The sequence below is a fragment of the Poeciliopsis prolifica genome, unplaced genomic scaffold (assembly GCF_027474105.1).
Source record: "Poeciliopsis prolifica strain line A6 unplaced genomic scaffold, Auburn_PproV2 SCAFFOLD042, whole genome shotgun sequence".
Taxonomy (NCBI): Eukaryota; Metazoa; Chordata; class Actinopteri; order Cyprinodontiformes; family Poeciliidae; genus Poeciliopsis; species Poeciliopsis prolifica.
In genome coordinates this window covers 3,267,031-3,285,621 of record NW_026562417.1, presented here as the reverse complement: position 1 = coordinate 3,285,621, position 18,591 = coordinate 3,267,031, and the positions used below count along the sequence as shown (strand labels likewise).

The window sequence follows — 18,591 nt, the reverse complement described above, 5'->3', positions numbered from 1 at the left end:
TGCTACCAACGCTAATACAAATGGCAAAGGTTTGAATACTCCAATAGATGACAACTCTTTGCCCAGAGATGAGAAAAGTTGTATTTCCATACTAGATACTAGATAATAAAAGCATTGTTTTTGTTGTTGTTTTTTTCAAAATAAAAAACTTATTATAGTCTCTAAGAAACTTATTCTGCTAGTAGGTGACCATGTCCTTTTTATTCAGTTTTATGTTGAGTTATTTCAATACTGATTCAATAAGAAATGAAAATACACACTTAATGTTTATTCAGCCTTAGCAACAAAACTAAATCCAAAGCTACCTCAAATCCTCCACTTTCTTCATAAACACAAGCAGAAAGAAGCTTGCAGACAGATTAGCAGAATATCAAACACGTGAGCACACGCCATTAGTGCAGTCAGTGGGTTTTTGGATTATATAACGGCATTCAACAGGTTCTAAGATATCACACAGAGGTTTAGGCTGATAGTGTCAGAGTAGCAGATTGCTGTTGTGAACATCCAGTCAGAAAAACTGCTAATATTAGTCATTCTGGCTCCTCTGTACAAACGTATCGCTTTACTGTTCATTGTGACAGATTGAGTGTTTTTCTTCACCTGGTCAGTAAGATGACTTTTTGAGTCATCTTCTTTTTCTGATTTACATCGATGTTTGTACTTGATGTTTAAACAAAGGTGTGTAGAATTATTCTATCCATGAGGGATGCAGTGATAGGTGTCATGGCTGATAGACAAGAATGTTACCAACTTTTAATGTGACACACAGACTCACATCTGCTATCAATTATATTTATTCAGAGTATTCCCATAGTTATGTGGGCTTTCGCTTGCCGTGGGGTTACAATGGAGCAACAAAGGGAACAAAAATATTAAGTACAGGAGGGAGCCTCTTATTTCAACAAATTCTTAATACAAATTCTTCATAAAATTCTTCCACAATTGTGTGAAAAAAATGTGTCCAAAAACAACAACAAAAAGAGAAAACAATGCTTTACCTGAAATATGACAGTGGCAGGATCAGGATCTGGGGTTACTTTTATTCTGAAGGAGTTCGGTAGATGAAATCATGAGCAGTTCTAAACACCAATCAGCTTTGACCCTTGACCTTCTGCTGTCTAATAGGAACCTGGAGATGAGGAGAAAGTTTGGTTTTAGTCCTTACTTCATAAATCCAAACAGTGACTCCACCAGGCTTTGGTCTGGCCTAACCAAAGTCCAGAGTTAAATCTGACAGAACAGCTGTGGAGCTCAGAGTTTCTTACAATCTGGTAGATTTGGGGAACTTTTGCTGTTGGGAGTCGGGAGATATTGGCGAGACAAGATGCTAGGAAGCCTCCTGAGCAAAGAAAACTGCTGGAAGTGATTCAAAAGGTGCTTCGGCAAAGAGTCACTTGATGTGCACAATTATGCAGCCAGGCTTCTGCAGCTTTTGAATTTTTCATATTCTTCCCCAGAACAGTGGTTTTTCAGCTGAAAAGAACAGGGGACATGTGACAACGAAGGTGGCAAATGATTTATTATGGGCAATTTTACAGCGTTATTTCGATTTTTTTTTTTTAAATCTTTTGTTAACTTAAACAAAAGTAAGACATGTTTCACACTTAGCATGTAGATATGAAAACATTCAGTAGGATGTCATTTGATGGCTTAAAATAACTTTCCACTTTGTCCACTTTAGAAAGGCAGTGGCTGTAAATAATGCAGTTTGCACCATCAGAGCTTTCCTCATCCCCCTCTTCAGGCCTGGCATTAGACTAACATTTTTGTTTCAAGCGATTAGCTCTCCTTCCATCTGCCTATGTTTTCAAATCATTTTCTGGGTTTTCTGTATATATATATTTTTTCCCCATTAAAATTGTCTCTTTTTTACCCCTTCTGCTCATGTTGACACTGACACTCGCTCACCGACGGCATCCTTCCCCGTTAGTCGCTCGTCTATTTTTGGTCCGAGACCCATAAATTATTCACAATTTTTTGCACGGACTTTCAGGCCAGAAAGCTATCAACGTGAGCTTTTGTGGGTCATCACATTACACCTGAACATCCACCCCCGGCACTCACAGGCTCACACGAACAAATACAGCCACGGTGGAAACGCGTGCCAGGAAGTCACGTTTTTTACCGCATGGATGAAACAAAATGAAAATCCTGACGGTTTGATAAGCTTTGTGATGATACATTAATTTACATCACCTTATGGGGATTCTCTCAAGAAAGTACACCCCAATGCAGTTCTCATTAGCTGGTTTGCACCGAGGACGTTAATTGTACAAATTCACACACTACAGATTCCACCTTTTCACCATTTATTGAAAAAAAAAAAACTGAAGTGAAAATGTAAAGTGTTGAGTAAAATTCAGTGCACCACTAAAACGACCAAAGATGCATATAAAATGAGTGAAGTGTTTGAATTTGAAAGAGATGTGCTGAAGCTACATGCTAACTATAAACATTTCTTAAAAATTAATTAAATGTTCATTAGTGCTTTTAGGCATGAAAAACTGGGAACGGCATCCATCATTCCGATTGAAGTAAAACTAACTAGCTTGCTACCAAGCTACAAGATCCATCTGTTGGCTGTTAAGTAGCCAACTGCAGGCTGGGCAGGAGCAGACAGCCTGACTAGTTAGCTAGCTGAAATAAACTTTGAAAGAGCAGAGCGGCAAAAAAAGTTTGCGCTGTAAGATTTTTCAAGCTGCAAAAGTTGGTATAGTCAAAGGTTGAGCAACACTAGCAGCCTAACGCCATAGCACTAGTGTTAAAGGATTTGAACGATTAGCCATGACTTGCAGAACCACAAAAAATGGCAAATTTTGTCATGATCTCAAACATACTTTGATGCACAGAGTGGCCTAGCGAGGGTTTAGGGCTGCCTTTTTTCATGTTTGAAAGCTGCCTTTTTAGATGTTCTTTCATAAGATTATGTCAGAAACAGAAACTGACTCAGACTTTTTAGCCACAAACACCTCCTGTAAAGTGGTTTTCAGCTGCTGTTTTCATTGTCAAACCTCCTTACACCAAGTGAGATTGCGTCTTCAGGTTGCTATTGGAGAAGCTAACGTCTTCTCGGTCTGCAATCTTCCCTGACAAGCGGCAGTCTGCACTCTGCTCTGAGAAACAAGTTTCAAGGGTAGACAAGGGACCAGGAATATCTGGACTTAAGGCTGCATGAGTTACAGCTCAGCAAATGAGTTGGTGTTACGCAACAGCTCAGTCAGCCCAGCTGGAGATCAGGGGGAGAGAGTAAGCCAGCTGAGCGAATGAGTGAGCCCAGGGACAGAGAGTAGAAGGCTGGAGAGAGAATAACTGCGAGTGAGCAGAGCGGGGCAGATTACAGCTGGATGCGGCTCGTACGCGGACGTGCCACCGTCTCTTACATCCCTTCTCTCTCTGTCATGCAGTGCGGCGAGATGATGAGGGCAAACACAGTTTGCTTCGGTCCACAAAGGGTTTGAAGTGAAGGGCATCAAGAAGAATAAAGAAAAAGAGGATAAGAAGAAGCAGCCAACATCCCCCAAGTGAAGGATTTTCCCTTTTTGTTTGCAGCCAGACTATGAGGCTGTGAGTTCGGGTCCTTGTACCCTCTTGCAGAGTTCTTCTTCTTCATTGCCTGATACCATGCCACTGAGGCACAGATGGAGGAGTGGAGGCAGCTGCCTCTGGATGCTGCTGCTCCTGCCCCTGCTCTGCTGTCTGGTTCTGGCACAGAGCTCCACGCTGAGCCCAGAGGACAGCCGGTCCACCACTGCCGCGATGCTGCCAGAGGACTGGACCAACACCACGGTGCCACTGCAGCCGGACCTGCAGACCGTAGCCCAAACACCCGCAGAGGAGCCGACGGAAGACCAGACGGCGGCGCCAACGGAAGACCAGACGGAGGCGCCAACAGAGATGCAGACTCAGGTCTTCACCAACAACTACACAGGTTGGGTCTTCCACTAGTTAGCCACTTGTTTAGTGTTTTCTATGATTGTGTGAAGCTTTTTCTTTTTCTTCAAACTTGGTTTAAGTTTATTTTAAAATGTGTCGTGAATTTTGACTCTCACGCTAAAACGCTGATCTTGGTTTGGCAAAGCCCGGCGTTAACCTGAAGTCGTCCGGAGTCACAGTGATGCCAGCTGGGAAAATCAAGTTCTCAATGGGGAGTTATGCAAATGCAAAACTTTCCATAACTGAAAGGAAATCACTACGTGAAATATAAATACACATTTATACATTTGGCTGAAACATTGAAACTATTACTGATCAGAACGACACTGACTGTTTCCAGTGCTACGCTCAGCCATCTGTCCTCTAGAATCTTGCTCATACAAACATCTTCTTACTTTCCTCCATAAGGACTATCACCTCATCCTTAGTTTTAACTCATTTTTTAAAAATATCCACATCTGTTAACCAAACTCTTGTTCAATTGTTTTGAATTACAGTGAGGTGTGAATGTGCAATCGAACTGATGTGGGCCAAAAAAGCTAACTGGTCCATCTGCAAATGTAAGTTTCTGTTTGGTTGAAGTGAACTCTGGTGCAGTTTGAATGCACATGTGAACGGCAAGCGGACCCGAAGCCGCTTCAAAAGCCGCCGCCAAAGCCCAGGGAATGAACAGATTTTTTTTCATAGGGTTTGGTTCATTTGACACAGTGCAGTGTGAAATTGAACAAATAGTACAATTCTGGTCCCAGATCGAACTAAATCTACCGACTATAATGTGCGGAAAACACCCCAACAACCAACTTCCACCATAAACCTGAGAAGCCGAGCTACTCTCTAACATCTGGCTAATGCTAGCCATTTCTGGAATTAAGAACGGTTACTTCCACCAACCCTCACAAACACATACGTAATTTTTGTAAGGGGTGAATCCTGTCATTTCAGCCGCTCGTGCAAATCACCATTCTGATCAGTGTCACTTCCCAAACACAAAGAGCAAATGGTGGAGACTAAAAGTGTGTATGACTGTGTGTGTGTATTGCAAGATGTGTGACAGACTTCTACAATAGATGAAAATAAATACTCATGATTTCAAACTTTCAAGAGTTACAATAGTATTAGTTATTCTCTGAAGACTCTTCCTCCTCTACCAGTCGTTGAATAAAGGGAGACTGAAGCGCCACCTAGGACTGAAAACAAGAACTGCAGCGCCTCAACAGCGCTTCAAGCAAAGGTATGAGTTAAAACACAGCTGGGTTGCATCTGGACAGTTGCTCTGTGGTGGTGAAGTCAAGTATCTCCCAAATTATTATTATTTTTTATATTTATAGCATTATAACAGCTGAAGGCAACACAGTTATTTGATTGTGCTATAAAATGGCACAATGTGTCTGCATAACATATAATACCGCCATTTATGTCGTGTTCAGGCCATAAAACTATTCAAATGATGCTCTATAATGTCTTTTTGATTTTGACCCTGAAAACAGATGACGAATAAAGACTTATCAAAATTATTATAAAGGGGAAAAAAAATTCTAAAGTTTTATACGAAACCTAAACTTTTTTTTGCTGAAACTAACTTGAAACGGTCCTCCACAAACACTGTTATCTTTTTAAAAACGACACAAAAAATGTCTCAGAAATATATACTGGCTATTGCCACTTTTGTCTGTGTGAAAAAAAACAAACAAACAAACAAAAAAATGACTATTTTAAGAGAGCTAAACATCTATTTTGCTTTTTAACGCTTCGCCATGTTGATGTTTTCGGAGTATCGAAATTATCGATATTTCATGTGCAAGGAGGCCTGCTTATCTGCTAACTGGGAAGAGCAATGAGCGGGAACGAGTTGGCGTGCCACCGACCTGAGCGCTTCTTACTTTTTAATGAGGCTCTTTCTGAGTTTTAGACCCGGATGTGCGCGCGGCTGGAGCTAAGCTGGAGGTGAGGCGCCGGAGGTCGCGTGCTTGTTGTCGGCGGTGGTGTGCTTCAGGTGTTGCCGTGGAAAACAATTCATTAAAACTGGAGCTGCTCGGGCTGAAGGGAACGCTCGCATGACTTCACTTCCACTGGAGCGTGAGCTTCCACTTCCCTCAATCCTTCCTTACTTCCTTCTTCATCCCAACGTGCGTCTCTCTTTCTTTGTCAATGCGTCACCTTCTCGTTTTCCCCCCTTTCCCGTCATTTCTTCTTCTGTCCTGCTTTTGTCCGCGGCCACGTCGTCACGTGTTTACGTGAACTGGGACCCTCACCTCACGTGCTCGGCGCACACTCGCTCGCCCACACACACAAGAAACGGAAGCTCCGAAATCTTCTTAAAGGTTTAGAGAGTGAACACTGTTGCTTATTTCATAATGGCGGCTCTCTGTTTCACCGAGCCAAAAGTAAGTATAAGCACTTTATGCTTTAAGAGAGCACGCGCGCACAGAGAGATCAGCTGGGTTGCACATGCGTGAATTCCACCAGACCGGAGCTTCGGCCGCGAGGCCATTTCCGGACATTTCAAAATCCTCGAGCTGTGATTAATATCAAAGTGTTCGTCGGACGGTAAACTACTTTGCTTCGTTCAGATTTCATTTGATTTTTTGAAGCTGTTCTTTGGCTTCAGAGTTGGATTGCAGCAGGCAACACTGGGTTTATGTTTGGGACATTTCTTTTCTTTTTGTCATTTTTAAATTGGCTTCCTGTACAGAACAATTAAGTCCAATTAAATAGGCTGTCAGAAAGTCTTTTTCACCTCTAGACCCCAGGGACTCTGTAACAAATGGAAGGCAGTCAGAGCAATTTCCCAAGGAGCGGCAAAACTTTATTTAGTAGGCCTACATTCATTTATTTTAAAAAAAAAGTAATCATAGGGACACGTAGTACTATTTGAACAACTTGGACTCATTTATTTGTGGTGGCTTATTGTCTATGTTGTTACGGTTGACAAAGCGATGAAGAATATTTGCTCTGTTACAGATTTGTTTTATTTTTGTGTGTACATCAGGTTTGAATACTTCACGCCACTGAAAAATTGTTTTATCTGATTACTGCCTGTTCTGTAGATTCATGACATCTGTTAAATAGAACTTGTCTGACAACACGATGTCGGCTCAAAACTTCAGAAAGTGGCAAACCTTTCCGATAAAGAAGAAACAAAGTCAAAGTTTTGGTGCTAGGATGAGGTGTATTTATTTATTTATTTTATTATTACTTTTTTGCCCACATCAAAATTAGTGTATTTTGAAAACCTGCAATGGAAACACTTAATATTACGTAAAGCAAGTGATCAACAACCAGATTTTAATACTGGTGGAAATGACAAAGACGACGACAACAGGAAGTGGTTGGAGGATGATGAGTCAGCATGTTTTGATGACACGCTGACTCAAGTGCGAAGTTGTGTTTTTTCAACAATAGTGGAACGCCGACAAAGTTTTGCACATGTTTGCAATGGGAATGCAGCAACTGTTGTTCAGTGGAACTGGCAGACCAAAAGACCCAGATCCCGTATATAAGCAGCTGTAACACGCTTCCTTCATTAGGTGGATCCTTACAGATAAGCGAGTTCCTTCACCCAGGTAAGTCTCGGGATAGAGTTACTGCTCCTCCACATCAAAATGGGTCAGGTGATGATCCTATCTTGGGTTCCACCCTGTGGAAGTTTCCTGAAGATAAGACAGACCCAGAACTTCATGGAGAGATAATGAACGGATGGACGGGCAGGCGGATGGATGGATTGATGGGCGAACGGACTGGGGTTCTTCAGATAACACCTCAAGAGCCACTGTCATCCAACTTTTCGATGTATCCCTGTTCTAGCTCAAATAAATCAAATGAATGACTTATTACAAGGCCTTAGTAAAAATTCATAGTTCCAGGAAGTCATTTCTGTAAAAGTTTCTTGTGGATAGCTGGTTGGTAGATGCCTCTGTTGGTGTTGGTTTGTTTGGTGTCCTGGTGTTCCATATTAGTAGCAGGCAACCTTTTGATAAGTAGTGTTTATTTCAGCTTTAGAGAGGTGCTAAGCTGTGACATTAACACGGTAACACAACCTATTGACCTCAACAGTGTAGGTGAGAGGTAATGTTAGTGCTAATCCCCACTTGAGGCCTCTCACTGACTGAACTATCTTTAATCTGTCCTGGCAGCAGTTCACTCATCTCTCTTTCACTTTTTAAAAAAAAATTATTTCAGAATTAGTTTTTCTTAAACATTATCTTTGGGTATTAGTCACCCAACTCCTTTGCTGATTCTAGATTCTTGGCAGGACAAGGTGCCCTGTTACTGCTGTTAAACGCTGAATGATTTAACAGTACCATAAATACTGACCAAAAAAAAGAATTTGGTTTTAGTCTCATCCGCATGACAGTAAGCTGCTTATTCTTCGCTCCGAGTTGGATGGAGGATGTTTGGCCAAAAGACTTAAATGTAGAAGCTAACCCTTTACCGGGGTTTCAGTCAAATGAGTTTATGCATAAAGCCAATTAGCCTTCTCTATTTCAGGTTTTTTCTAGTACTACCAATCCTGCTGACATGTTAACACACAGCAGAACGGATTTTCTCTCTGGAAGCAGATGTATGTGAAAGCCAATTACCTTTGTCCATTCAAGGTTTTCTATTCTTGGTGCTGATGCAAGACTTTGTGCGTGAGTTTCACCTTAGTTTCACAAGGACTGTAGACCTCAAGTTTTGTTGCAACATATCTGGGAATGTGTATTTAAAAAAAAAGAAAACAGCTTCTCAAAACTTATCAGGAGATTAATTCTGTCCTTCAATTTTTACACTTTAGTTGCTTTTACAAATCAATCTGTGGGTGAAATCGGTCTCAATCAGGCAGCATCACCTTGTGTTTCAGGTTGTCTTGCTGAAAAATAGATGTTCTCTTAAAGCTGTAACTGTAGCCAGAAACACTAAGTTACATTCAGAGTCTGTGGAGGCGTGACGAGGGCCCGTCGTGGCATCTTCGGACGCGTCAAACAGATCCAACGCGTTCGATAAATAGGCCAGCAACAGAAAACAACAGTTAGAGATTTTGACGCACCCTCGACACACCTCCACAAATGCAAACCAGACACGCCTGATGCGTAAAACACTAGGTGTAGAGCAAAATGTCAAGTATCTTCAAGTTCGACCCGTTCAAAGTCCGTACGGGTCGAACTTGAAGCACCGGACACATTTTTGACACGTGTAATGGGTTTGGTGTGAACACACCATAATGAACCAGTGAACGTATCTTTCAGAACCAGCTATCTTTATATTAGAATTTCTGGAAACATACTCACTACACTCAAGTGATTTCCACTCCACTCATCTTGAGACTAGCACCAATTGGTTGTACCTCTGTTGAATTAGGTCAATCACTTTAAAGGGGGTGATTGTTCATGCAATCCCCTATTTTATGTTAGATGTTATGTTTTTAGTTGCCATATTGTTGTAGAAATCAGTTTTTGCTAATACTTGAGTTATTTTTTTTATTTTTTTAAAGCCAAATTTTGTTGGTCCTAATTGATTTGTAAAAGCAACAAAAGGGTAAAACATCCAAGGGGGTGAATACTTTTGGGAGGCATTTTAACTGAACTTTAACCATAAGCTTAAATGGTGATGTTATACAAAGCTAATTACCCTATGGATGAACCGAAAGCATGAATGAACAGTTTGTCCATGTCCCAACTGAATACGCTCATAATCCATAAAGAATTTTGAACCGTGCTAGCTTAAAGGGTTGTTGAGCCTCACAGTGATGTGGAAAATTTACAGCAATATCCTCTGGTACCCCACAGAGCAGGCGATGTTACTTAGACAGGAAGCTGCTGCAGCCAAGACAGTCTCTCTGATAGAAAAAATCCTGATCCTGCAGGGCTTGGCAGTTTTGCAAACCCCACACAAAAGCAGAAGACATGACTTTCTGGGTGTAGGAATTAAAAACCAACAAGAAGCTGGGTTTAGTTTGTGACCTCCAGTCCAGAATTTCTGATCTGTAGTGACAAGTTTACTGAATTCTGAGTTTTTAAATTGGTAGCGATTTCTCATCCCTATAAATATCCTGTACAGCAAAAAAAAGAAAACTACTTTTCTCCCCTCCTTTAAATGACAGCGTTGGGATTTCTGCCATCCTGAATGGCAGGTAGAATTTCTTCGGATATAAACACACACATACGTAAATGCCCCAACAGAGCCAGAGGTATTTATTTTCGGCAGCTCACACTGGCGTCACTTCAGGTCCCCGCCGGCTTGGAGAGCTTCGGACAAAGACGTCCCTCTGTCTGCTGTCTGTCAATCCAATATAGCTGTTGGCAGTGACTCCGCTTCGTTATTGCCTTCCCACAGTTTAAAATGGCTGCTGAACAAAGACACTTAGTGAAGGACTGGAATGAGCCTTGCAATTCCTCTCTTTAGTAAGGCAGCGAGAAATTAAATGAATTGCAGGAGCCAGGAATATAAAGATGTAGCGCAGTTAAACTCGCGTAGAAAGTTGTACACCAACATGCCACAGTTCAACACTAGTCTTGGGAGGATGGACCGTATGAGACACAATTTTTGCCGCAATTATTACATCAACCACACAATCCATGTTTCTGTCACATAAACATTGATCTTTATTCATGATATTCATGCAGGAGACAGGCAGCAACGTACTAAGGTTAGCAATCTAACCCCACACAGCTGGTTCATGGACTAATAGCCTCTGAACATGTGGGTCTCACTCTTATCACCATGCCAGAACGAGGAGGAGCTGTACTCAACTATGCCAGCAATGTCAAATTGCAGAGTTGATATTCCTGGCTAGTTTACTTTAGTTCCTCCAAAATCTCTCAGAATATTTGATTGTTGCAGATTTCCCAGTTCAGTTGACGCTGTATGTGCTCTTCCGCCACAATTGACAAAAAATGTTTGGACCTCAAGGTTCGACCACGGAATAGTCAATTTGCAGTTCAACATTTCGCCAGTATAGTCTCGCTGTGATTTGAAAATAGTGGTTGAGGTGTTGATGTAAGTCCACAGGCCAATCAATGAATGCAGTCTGCTGCCAATCAAATTGCTTGTTTGCAATACCCGGCTTGGTTTGTACCACCCCAGAGGTGCTTCCAAAAAATGGGGAAGAACTGCGCAGGATAGAGACAAATCTGTCCGGGGTTGACTGGAGAAGAACAGGTTAAAGACATGCCCATGGAAATCGCACCCTTCTATCATGTTCTGGACTAGAGGGGACTTTGGTTTGCTTGCAAAATACAACCTTGGAGATTTTTCTAGGTGAACCTGGCCCATAGTTCCCAGGGTTCCACTAATTAAAAGCTCCAGGTCAGTTTACACCGTCTGCTGCAACAGTGACGTTGGCTTTTTAGCTTATGCTCTATTTACCTGGGCAGATTATCTTCTGTCAGGAGAAGCTAAAGCTGTTAATTAATGGAGAGAGAAAGTACCTTCGTACCTCTGTGTATGAAAGAATGCAAAGCGTAAGAAGTATAAGGTGTTGCTAAATGGTACTGACTTCATGTTTGTAAATGAAAACTCCAGAGGTTGTATGCGAAATACCCACAGCTTCATGTGATTGCTTGGGGACATCTACTCTGCAAACAGAGACAGAGCTGAGGGGATTAGGTAATCAGTTGTGGTACAGCGCATCAGCGAGTGGCAACCGAAATAGATATGCGGATGGGGAGGACACAGAGGAATGATGTTTGAGGTCAGATCACACAAGAGAGCATCTGGAGCAGAGGGAAAACAAAAGCTGAGGAAGGGACACGTGGAAGGAGCATGTCAGCCGTCAGCCACAAATGCCATCACTCATTAGCTTCAGTTCCGACTTTCAGAGTCTGCTAAAGGCTGACTCAGATTATTTGTACTTTGGTGCATTGTTTATTTGGGGTGTTTCAGATCTGTCATGTCCAACTTTGAGACATTTCTAGAAATCTTTTGAGTTATGTCAGAGAAAGAGGGAATAAAGGTTTCTCAGAATGAAACTTTAAAGTCGGTCTTCGGAAGCCATGTGTTTTTAGGCTTTAAATTGGTATAAAAATATATTGAGGTCGAACCATCAAGAAGAATGGGATATTCTATAGTACGTTGGAGAAGTACAGCTTGAACTTTTCCACATTTTACCGCAGAATGTCATGCATATGTGATTATCGATAGTCCAGTACAACTTGGTGGATAATTGGAAAGTAGAATGGAAATGATGCTTGCAATCCAAACATTTTTATTAATCAAAGGTGTGACATGGATTTGTTTCAAATGCCTTAAGCCCCTTTTTTGCAGAAGCACACAAGCCCTCTAGGTAACCTGTTTCCCTCCTCGCCTGTGGTGGCGCCGTTTCTTTCTTGTGTTGAAAGAAACAACACAGAAGCCTCTGAAGAAGACAAAGAGTTCACAAAATGTTAAACTGAAGATGAAATTCTACAACCAGATATTATTGGTTGTAGGATTTCTCTTTTGTCTTTGGTAAAACACCTTGAGCCATTTCTCTTGCTGGCACTAGACTAGCAAGCGAGGTGTGTTTGCCTTTACCCAGAATGCCCTGTGCTTTCGTTTGCTTCCTGCTGTCACACATGTATTCAAATCACACCAGAGTTAATTTCAACCTTAAGCCGTTGATTTGTAGGCAGATCAGAGTTAGATTATGGATTCACCCCCCCCCCAAATGAGCCAGATTTTCTAAGCAAACACACTGGAGTTGAAGTTGGTTGCTCTGAGTTTTATTTAGGAGTATCGGATCAAAAAGCCTACAAATGCACACCAAGATATTTGGAAAACTGCGATTTCTCTCCACTACTCTTTGTTAAATCCCATTAATGTTTATCAAAGTTATTGGTATTGACTCGGTACAATGTGGCAAGAAAAAATAAATAAATGAAAATCGGGTTTTGAGAAAAGTGTAGCGAGGCTCTCCAGGTTTATCTGTGAAAAGTTTGTGGGAACAAGGACTAATCTTTATTTAATCACATACTAGTCCAAGTGACTCTCCTGACAGAGACAAGTGGGGATAGTCATGAAGAAGAACGCAGCAGAGTGAATGTTTGGTTGGCACTACCGGGTTGCCGGGGTCGGATGTGTCGGAGTTGTATTAGTGAAGCAAGAGGATTAGGCAAATAGACCAAAGAGCTAAGTCAACACTCATACACACACACACACACACACACACACACACACACACACACACACACGATGCTTGAGCTGATTTCAACCTCTTGCTTTTGTCATAGACACACAAATCGGTGTGAAGGAAATGTTCTTGAAGTAATATTGTCATGAGTTTTAGTTTGTATTACTGCTGCTCCCCACCAGGAGCTACAGTCCTCAGGGAGATTCTGTACCTTTCTCTGGACACTAAGGTATGGAATTGGGAATGTTATAGTTCATGTGATTAATTATGTTTTTCTTTATCGAAACACAAATTATTTTTTGTGCTTTTCCAACAACAAGCTGTATATGCGTCTCCCTCTACTGCTTTTTCCCTTTTGTTTTAATGATGTAGGAAGAATTGATGTCGTTGCAAAAATACGTCTCCCACATCACCTGGGGGAGGCTTAGCAGGAACAGGATGAGCGCCATAGAAGGTTTATTGCCACAGACTGTTTTGACAGTCATATTTTGCATAATAATTACCCAATATTATTATAGGTGATAATAATACCCACAGTACATAAAATGTACTCATGAAACATTAAAATGTCAACACAGTAACTCAACAGTGAAGCAGTGTACCCATTCACAGTAGGTCATTTTGAATTCCTCACTGCTGATCCAAGTGTACGCGCACTGTTCAGAACAAGCGTTCGGCAAAAGTGACAGCTGGGGCGCCGTGGTGGCGCAGGGGCAAAACACGACCCACATACTGAGGCCCTCGTCCTGGTGCCGGTGGTCGCAGGTTCAATTCCCAGCCTGGCAAGATTTGCCGCATGTCTTCCCCTTCTCTCATTACCCTGTTTCCTGTCAAACTACTTTCAAATTAAAAAAAAGTGAGACCTTGACCTTAGTATTTTTCAACAAAATCCCCTACATTTCTCATCTGGTGATAAAATAAAATCCTCAAAAAAGTAACAATAAATGGGGATTTTCTGCACAGTCAGATAAGCAATACATGAGCTCCCTGTAACTTACTCGGATGAATGTCAGCTCCGTTCAGTTTAATATCCTGATCTCATTCAGATGCAAATTTCATTTTTATCCTTTTGGGCAGGTTTTAGATACGTCAAACACATGAAAGACGATCCTATTCTGTTTTCAGCAGCAGGAATTATGAAGGTGATGTACCGGCCTACAAAACACACCCAATTTCTACTTAAGTAAAGACATTTTCTGACTGAAAAATCAAAGTGTGGAGAGTCATTCTACAAGTCTACATTTTCCAACTCTGCTCTGCTTTATCTGCCTCGCCGGTTTGTGGCTCTGGACTTCTCGGCGCTCTATTCCCTAGTAAACTCTGTTACTGTTTGTTACTTGTTACAACATGCGATGCTGCAAACACTTCAAAATAATCAATCCGGAAAGGTTCTGTCCCAGATACTGGATGTAGGCTAAAGACCATGGTTGAAATGATGCAAAAATGATTGATAATTCCCAGAAAATTATTAAAAAACAGAATTAAATGAGGATTTGGCAGACATTGTCTTCATGGTTCACTGCAGTCAGTAATGGTATTTCATACTGTGTGTTATCCCAGAGACACCGGTTAGCAAGAGTCCATAAAGCGACGCTTTGCTTAGGGACCATCTACAAATTCTAATAGGACAAATTATGTAAACAAAAAACATCTAGGTGACCCAAACACAGAGAATCAATACTGAATTTGGAAAATACTCCAGACTAATGAGGTTTTGTATTTACTCAGTGAAAAATTGGTTGGATGATCTAAACAGGAGCAAAGAACATAAAAGAGGAAATATGCAAGGGAACGGAAATAAATCCATCTTAAACAAATGAGAACAAAAACTAACAGCCTGCTCATCCTTTCCCAGTGCTCTGTCCTGTATCCCAATGTGCACGTGTCTGGTGTGTGTGCTTTGACGTGACTGCCATCATCTTTGCATGAGATCACGGGATCGTCTCTCTCACTTGTCTCTGGCATTGCAGAAATCCTCCCATCTGTCACTCCTAATCAGCAGAGAGCAGTCTGCATGTTCACAGGGTCTTACAGTGGGATGACAGGCCCACACACACACACTCATAAACGCGCACACACACACTCACAGATTACATCCATGCTGACACTGTAAGTCATAGAGTGGAATCCTGCTCCCCTCTGGCTATTACTCATTATAGCGACATCTGGAAACATGAAAAAGCCATTAGAACACAAAACTTCCTTATTTATGATATAATTGATTGCCTGTTTTTACAGTATGAATGTGAATTATGTAAATTCCAGCTTTGCAAAATCGTAATACAATATTGCTACGCAGGTTGGGTCGCCATAAAAAATGGATCTCAATCTACTCATCTGTCCGTCCATTTGTCCATCCAGCAGTCATTGGGCGAGAGGCGGTATCTACAACTAGCATTGATCTCCAGTAATGTGGGAATATCTGCAGTAATTTTATAGAAATTTTACATATTTCAAACGAGGAGGGTGTGGAAATGAAAAAGGAACTAGGAGAGTTAATGACAGGTGAGTGGATGCAGCTGGGGAAAGATGGTGATGGAAATAAATGAGGAAGTGATTAACAGCTGGGAAGGTGAAAAAGAAAAAGTAACAAGGAAAACTAAAAGGGGGAAAGAAACCTGAACTTAACAGTAAACCGAAAGATGCACTAACCAATTTTAAAACCAAACCTGGTACAGCTTGATGGGGATAGCTGCCCCACCCGCTTTACAGAGTGAAAATAAAAACAAGGGTCCACATGATAATGCTTCGTTCTTGTTTCCCTTTCAATCAGGTATGTCCTGCATCCCCATCCTGCCACCTCGTCGGGGTTCCTTCTACGTGGAGAGTGGAACAGGCATGTCGGTGGGCAGTGTGCTGGCCTTCTGGTGCAGAGAGGGATACCAGCTGGTCGGCAGCGACAAAATCTCCTGCCATGTCAGAAGCGGCAAAGTGCAGTGGAGCAACTACCTACCCGTCTGTGAAGGTGCATAGATCCCTTTTTTAATGGATTTATGTATGCTGCATTATTAATGCTCACCGTCATTGTCTCATGGCTCAGCCTTAAAGTCAGTCTGGTCCAGATGGATAACAAATGATCAGAAGTGTTAATATAAGCATGTTTTATCTTATGACAGCGATCCCCAGACCGGAGGACCGTGGACTGAGAGTGGCCGTGTTGGCTTCAGTTGTGAGCGGCATCGTCATTTTTGCCATGTCCTTGTCCTTCCTCGTCTGCTGCCTGCAGGAGCGATCCAGCCGGGACCGTGCCAAGAAAGACGGCCGGAGCAGGTGGGCTTGGACATTTGGCTGAGAGACATGTTGGTTGTTCTCTACTTCACTGAAAGACCTTTGTCTTGGTCAGACGCAGAGAGAAGAGATCAGGCCGTCGCAGTGAATGCTGGCTGGAGACGGAAGAGGGAGAGTGGGAAGCCTTCCCTCCACCCAAGATTTTCCACCTGTCCCAAAGGATGAACCCCCGTCTGGCACCCGACAGTCCCCTTTACCTGACAGGAGGCCTCAATGGATACGAGAACAGAGGATACCAACGGTAAACCATCATAACAAACCAAATCAAAATGATTGTAAAGTTTACATAAAATAATATTCAAACTTAAGATTTTTTACACCTGAACATAGTGTATGATAAACTACTTTATCATACACTACCATGATGTCACACTTACACTCAATACATTTTAATTTTAGACTTCACCCACCTTGTCTGCTGTTGATGGTCAAAGGGCCTACGTCTATCAGTGTGTCCCAGTATTTACTATCCAGTAGCTTTCTATCATTAGCATGTGACAAGCTTGAATTGATGAATGACTTAATGCAATGTGAAGCGCTTTGGAGTCCTCTGGACTTGATATAGTGCTATGCAAGTAGAAGCCATTTACCATTTTGAGTCTTGGAACTTTAGACACTTTGTATCAAATATTGCATTGACTAACCATGTTCTCCTCGTTGTTCTGTGTCCTGTTCAGGAGTCAGGAGAGTCTGCTGAAGACCTCTCTGCCTGGACTCTACCGCTCTGAGTCCCAGCTGTACCCACACGTCGTCCTCCAGAGGGTTCCTACTCCCACCGCACCCTCTGCTCCTTCCGCTCCATCGGCTCCTCTGTACCTCCACCTCCCCCCGTCTTCTTCGACAGGCTCCTCCCCTGCCCACACCATTACCCAAAGCCAGCCCCGGATCATGGCGCAGTACCCCACGCCAACATACCCGCCCAACCCCAACACAGCCGTGCCTACTTACCCCCACCCAACACCAGCTCCTATTTACCCCAACCCTAACCCACCACCTCAGAGGCCATGGCAGTAGCTTTGTCTTCTGTTGTCCTGCTCTACAGGTTGTTCCAGCTGGCCATGCAGAGGAAGAGCAAAGAAAGAAAAGGCCCGAGTCACATTCTGAAGAAGTCCTTTTAGGTTTTCTTATCCGTGTTTACTCTGTTGAAAATGCCCTGCTCCAGAGCAGACATGAAGGAAATGCAGCAAACAACAAAGTACTCCTTGTTACTGCATGCTTGAAGCACTTTTCCTACTGCCAGCACTTTACCATTGAACAGTTGAGTTTTCTTAGTTCTACCTGAAATGTTGCTGAAACAGAAGGTCATCAGCGAAAACTCTGCTTTCTTACAAGGAACTCTATCAAGCCAGTAAACAAAGGACCTCGGGTTGGGGTTGTAATTTGTGCACTAACCTCATTTGTAAGAGAAACCTGCCATTGTAGGTGTGTTTAGGCAGCTCTAAGCCATTTAATGTATTTTCTATCATTAACTGCTTTTAATGAAGATCCCTATCAGCCTTTTTTCAGGTGTTGCTGATCTAATTAAGTTTTAACTAAGTGAAATTATGCTTGTGTATTGACTAGAGCTGTGAGTAAGTTAATGAATGCAGGTCTTCTTAATATTTTGGTACTTTCCGGTCCAATGACTACAACCGGCACTGTGACTGAAATGCTGCTGTTGTTCCAGCCACTAAACAAATCTATTTTGCACTATTTGTATGGATTTCAGAATGCAGCGAGAGCTTCTCAGCTGACCTTCAACACCAAAACAGTTCTGTTCATGTTTTCTCTGTGTGTTATCTTACTAAAGTCAGCATTCACGTGATTGACTGACTAGACATTGTGACATTCCTTAACAGGGGGATAGTGATTTGCTTAGATCAAGTCTATAGAGCTTTCTTTGAGTCAGACGGCACCAGAGTTCAAAGAGTAAACTATATGTTGAAGATGATCATTTTTAAGATAATCTCTGGTTTTATATAATAAAAGTGGTGTAAAAGAATGCAAATACTATTGTTGATCCATTGTAAACTCTGTTGAGTTTGTGTTTTAAGTCTAGCCGTATAGATACAGTCCCTCGCAAAGGTAAACATACAGTCTCTCTTTCATCCTTCCACATTTTGGGTGGCAATGAGGTACAAGTTCACAACTGTAATACTTTTGGGGTATCTGCTAGCTTTTTTTTTTGTCTGCCCTTCTGTGCACAAATGCTTAAGCTCAATAGGAATTGAGCAGTGGATACAAGCATATCCCTGACCTGTGGATGCCTGCATTTGATCTAACAAATAAAAGTGCTTTGATTTAAA

At 42.0% G+C, this 18,591-nt stretch overlaps 1 protein-coding gene across 3 annotated transcripts in view; it reads left to right on the top strand.

Annotated features, from left to right (window-relative positions):
- Window positions 1–18,591, top strand: part of zgc:162331 (uncharacterized protein LOC793007 homolog) — a 23,087-nt gene extending 4,496 nt beyond the window's left edge. For all 3 annotated transcript variants that reach the window (XM_055055632.1, XM_055055633.1, XM_055055634.1), the window contains exons 2-6: window positions 3,405–3,928; window positions 15,792–15,983; window positions 16,135–16,288; window positions 16,362–16,547; window positions 16,984–18,591. In XM_055055632.1, the coding sequence (XP_054911607.1) occupies window positions 3,622–3,928; window positions 15,792–15,983; window positions 16,135–16,288; window positions 16,362–16,547; window positions 16,984–17,320 (1,176 nt within the window). In that variant the 5' untranslated portion in view covers window positions 3,405–3,621 and the 3' untranslated portion in view covers window positions 17,321–18,591. The remainder of the gene's footprint in view (window positions 1–3,404; window positions 3,929–15,791; window positions 15,984–16,134; window positions 16,289–16,361; window positions 16,548–16,983) is intronic.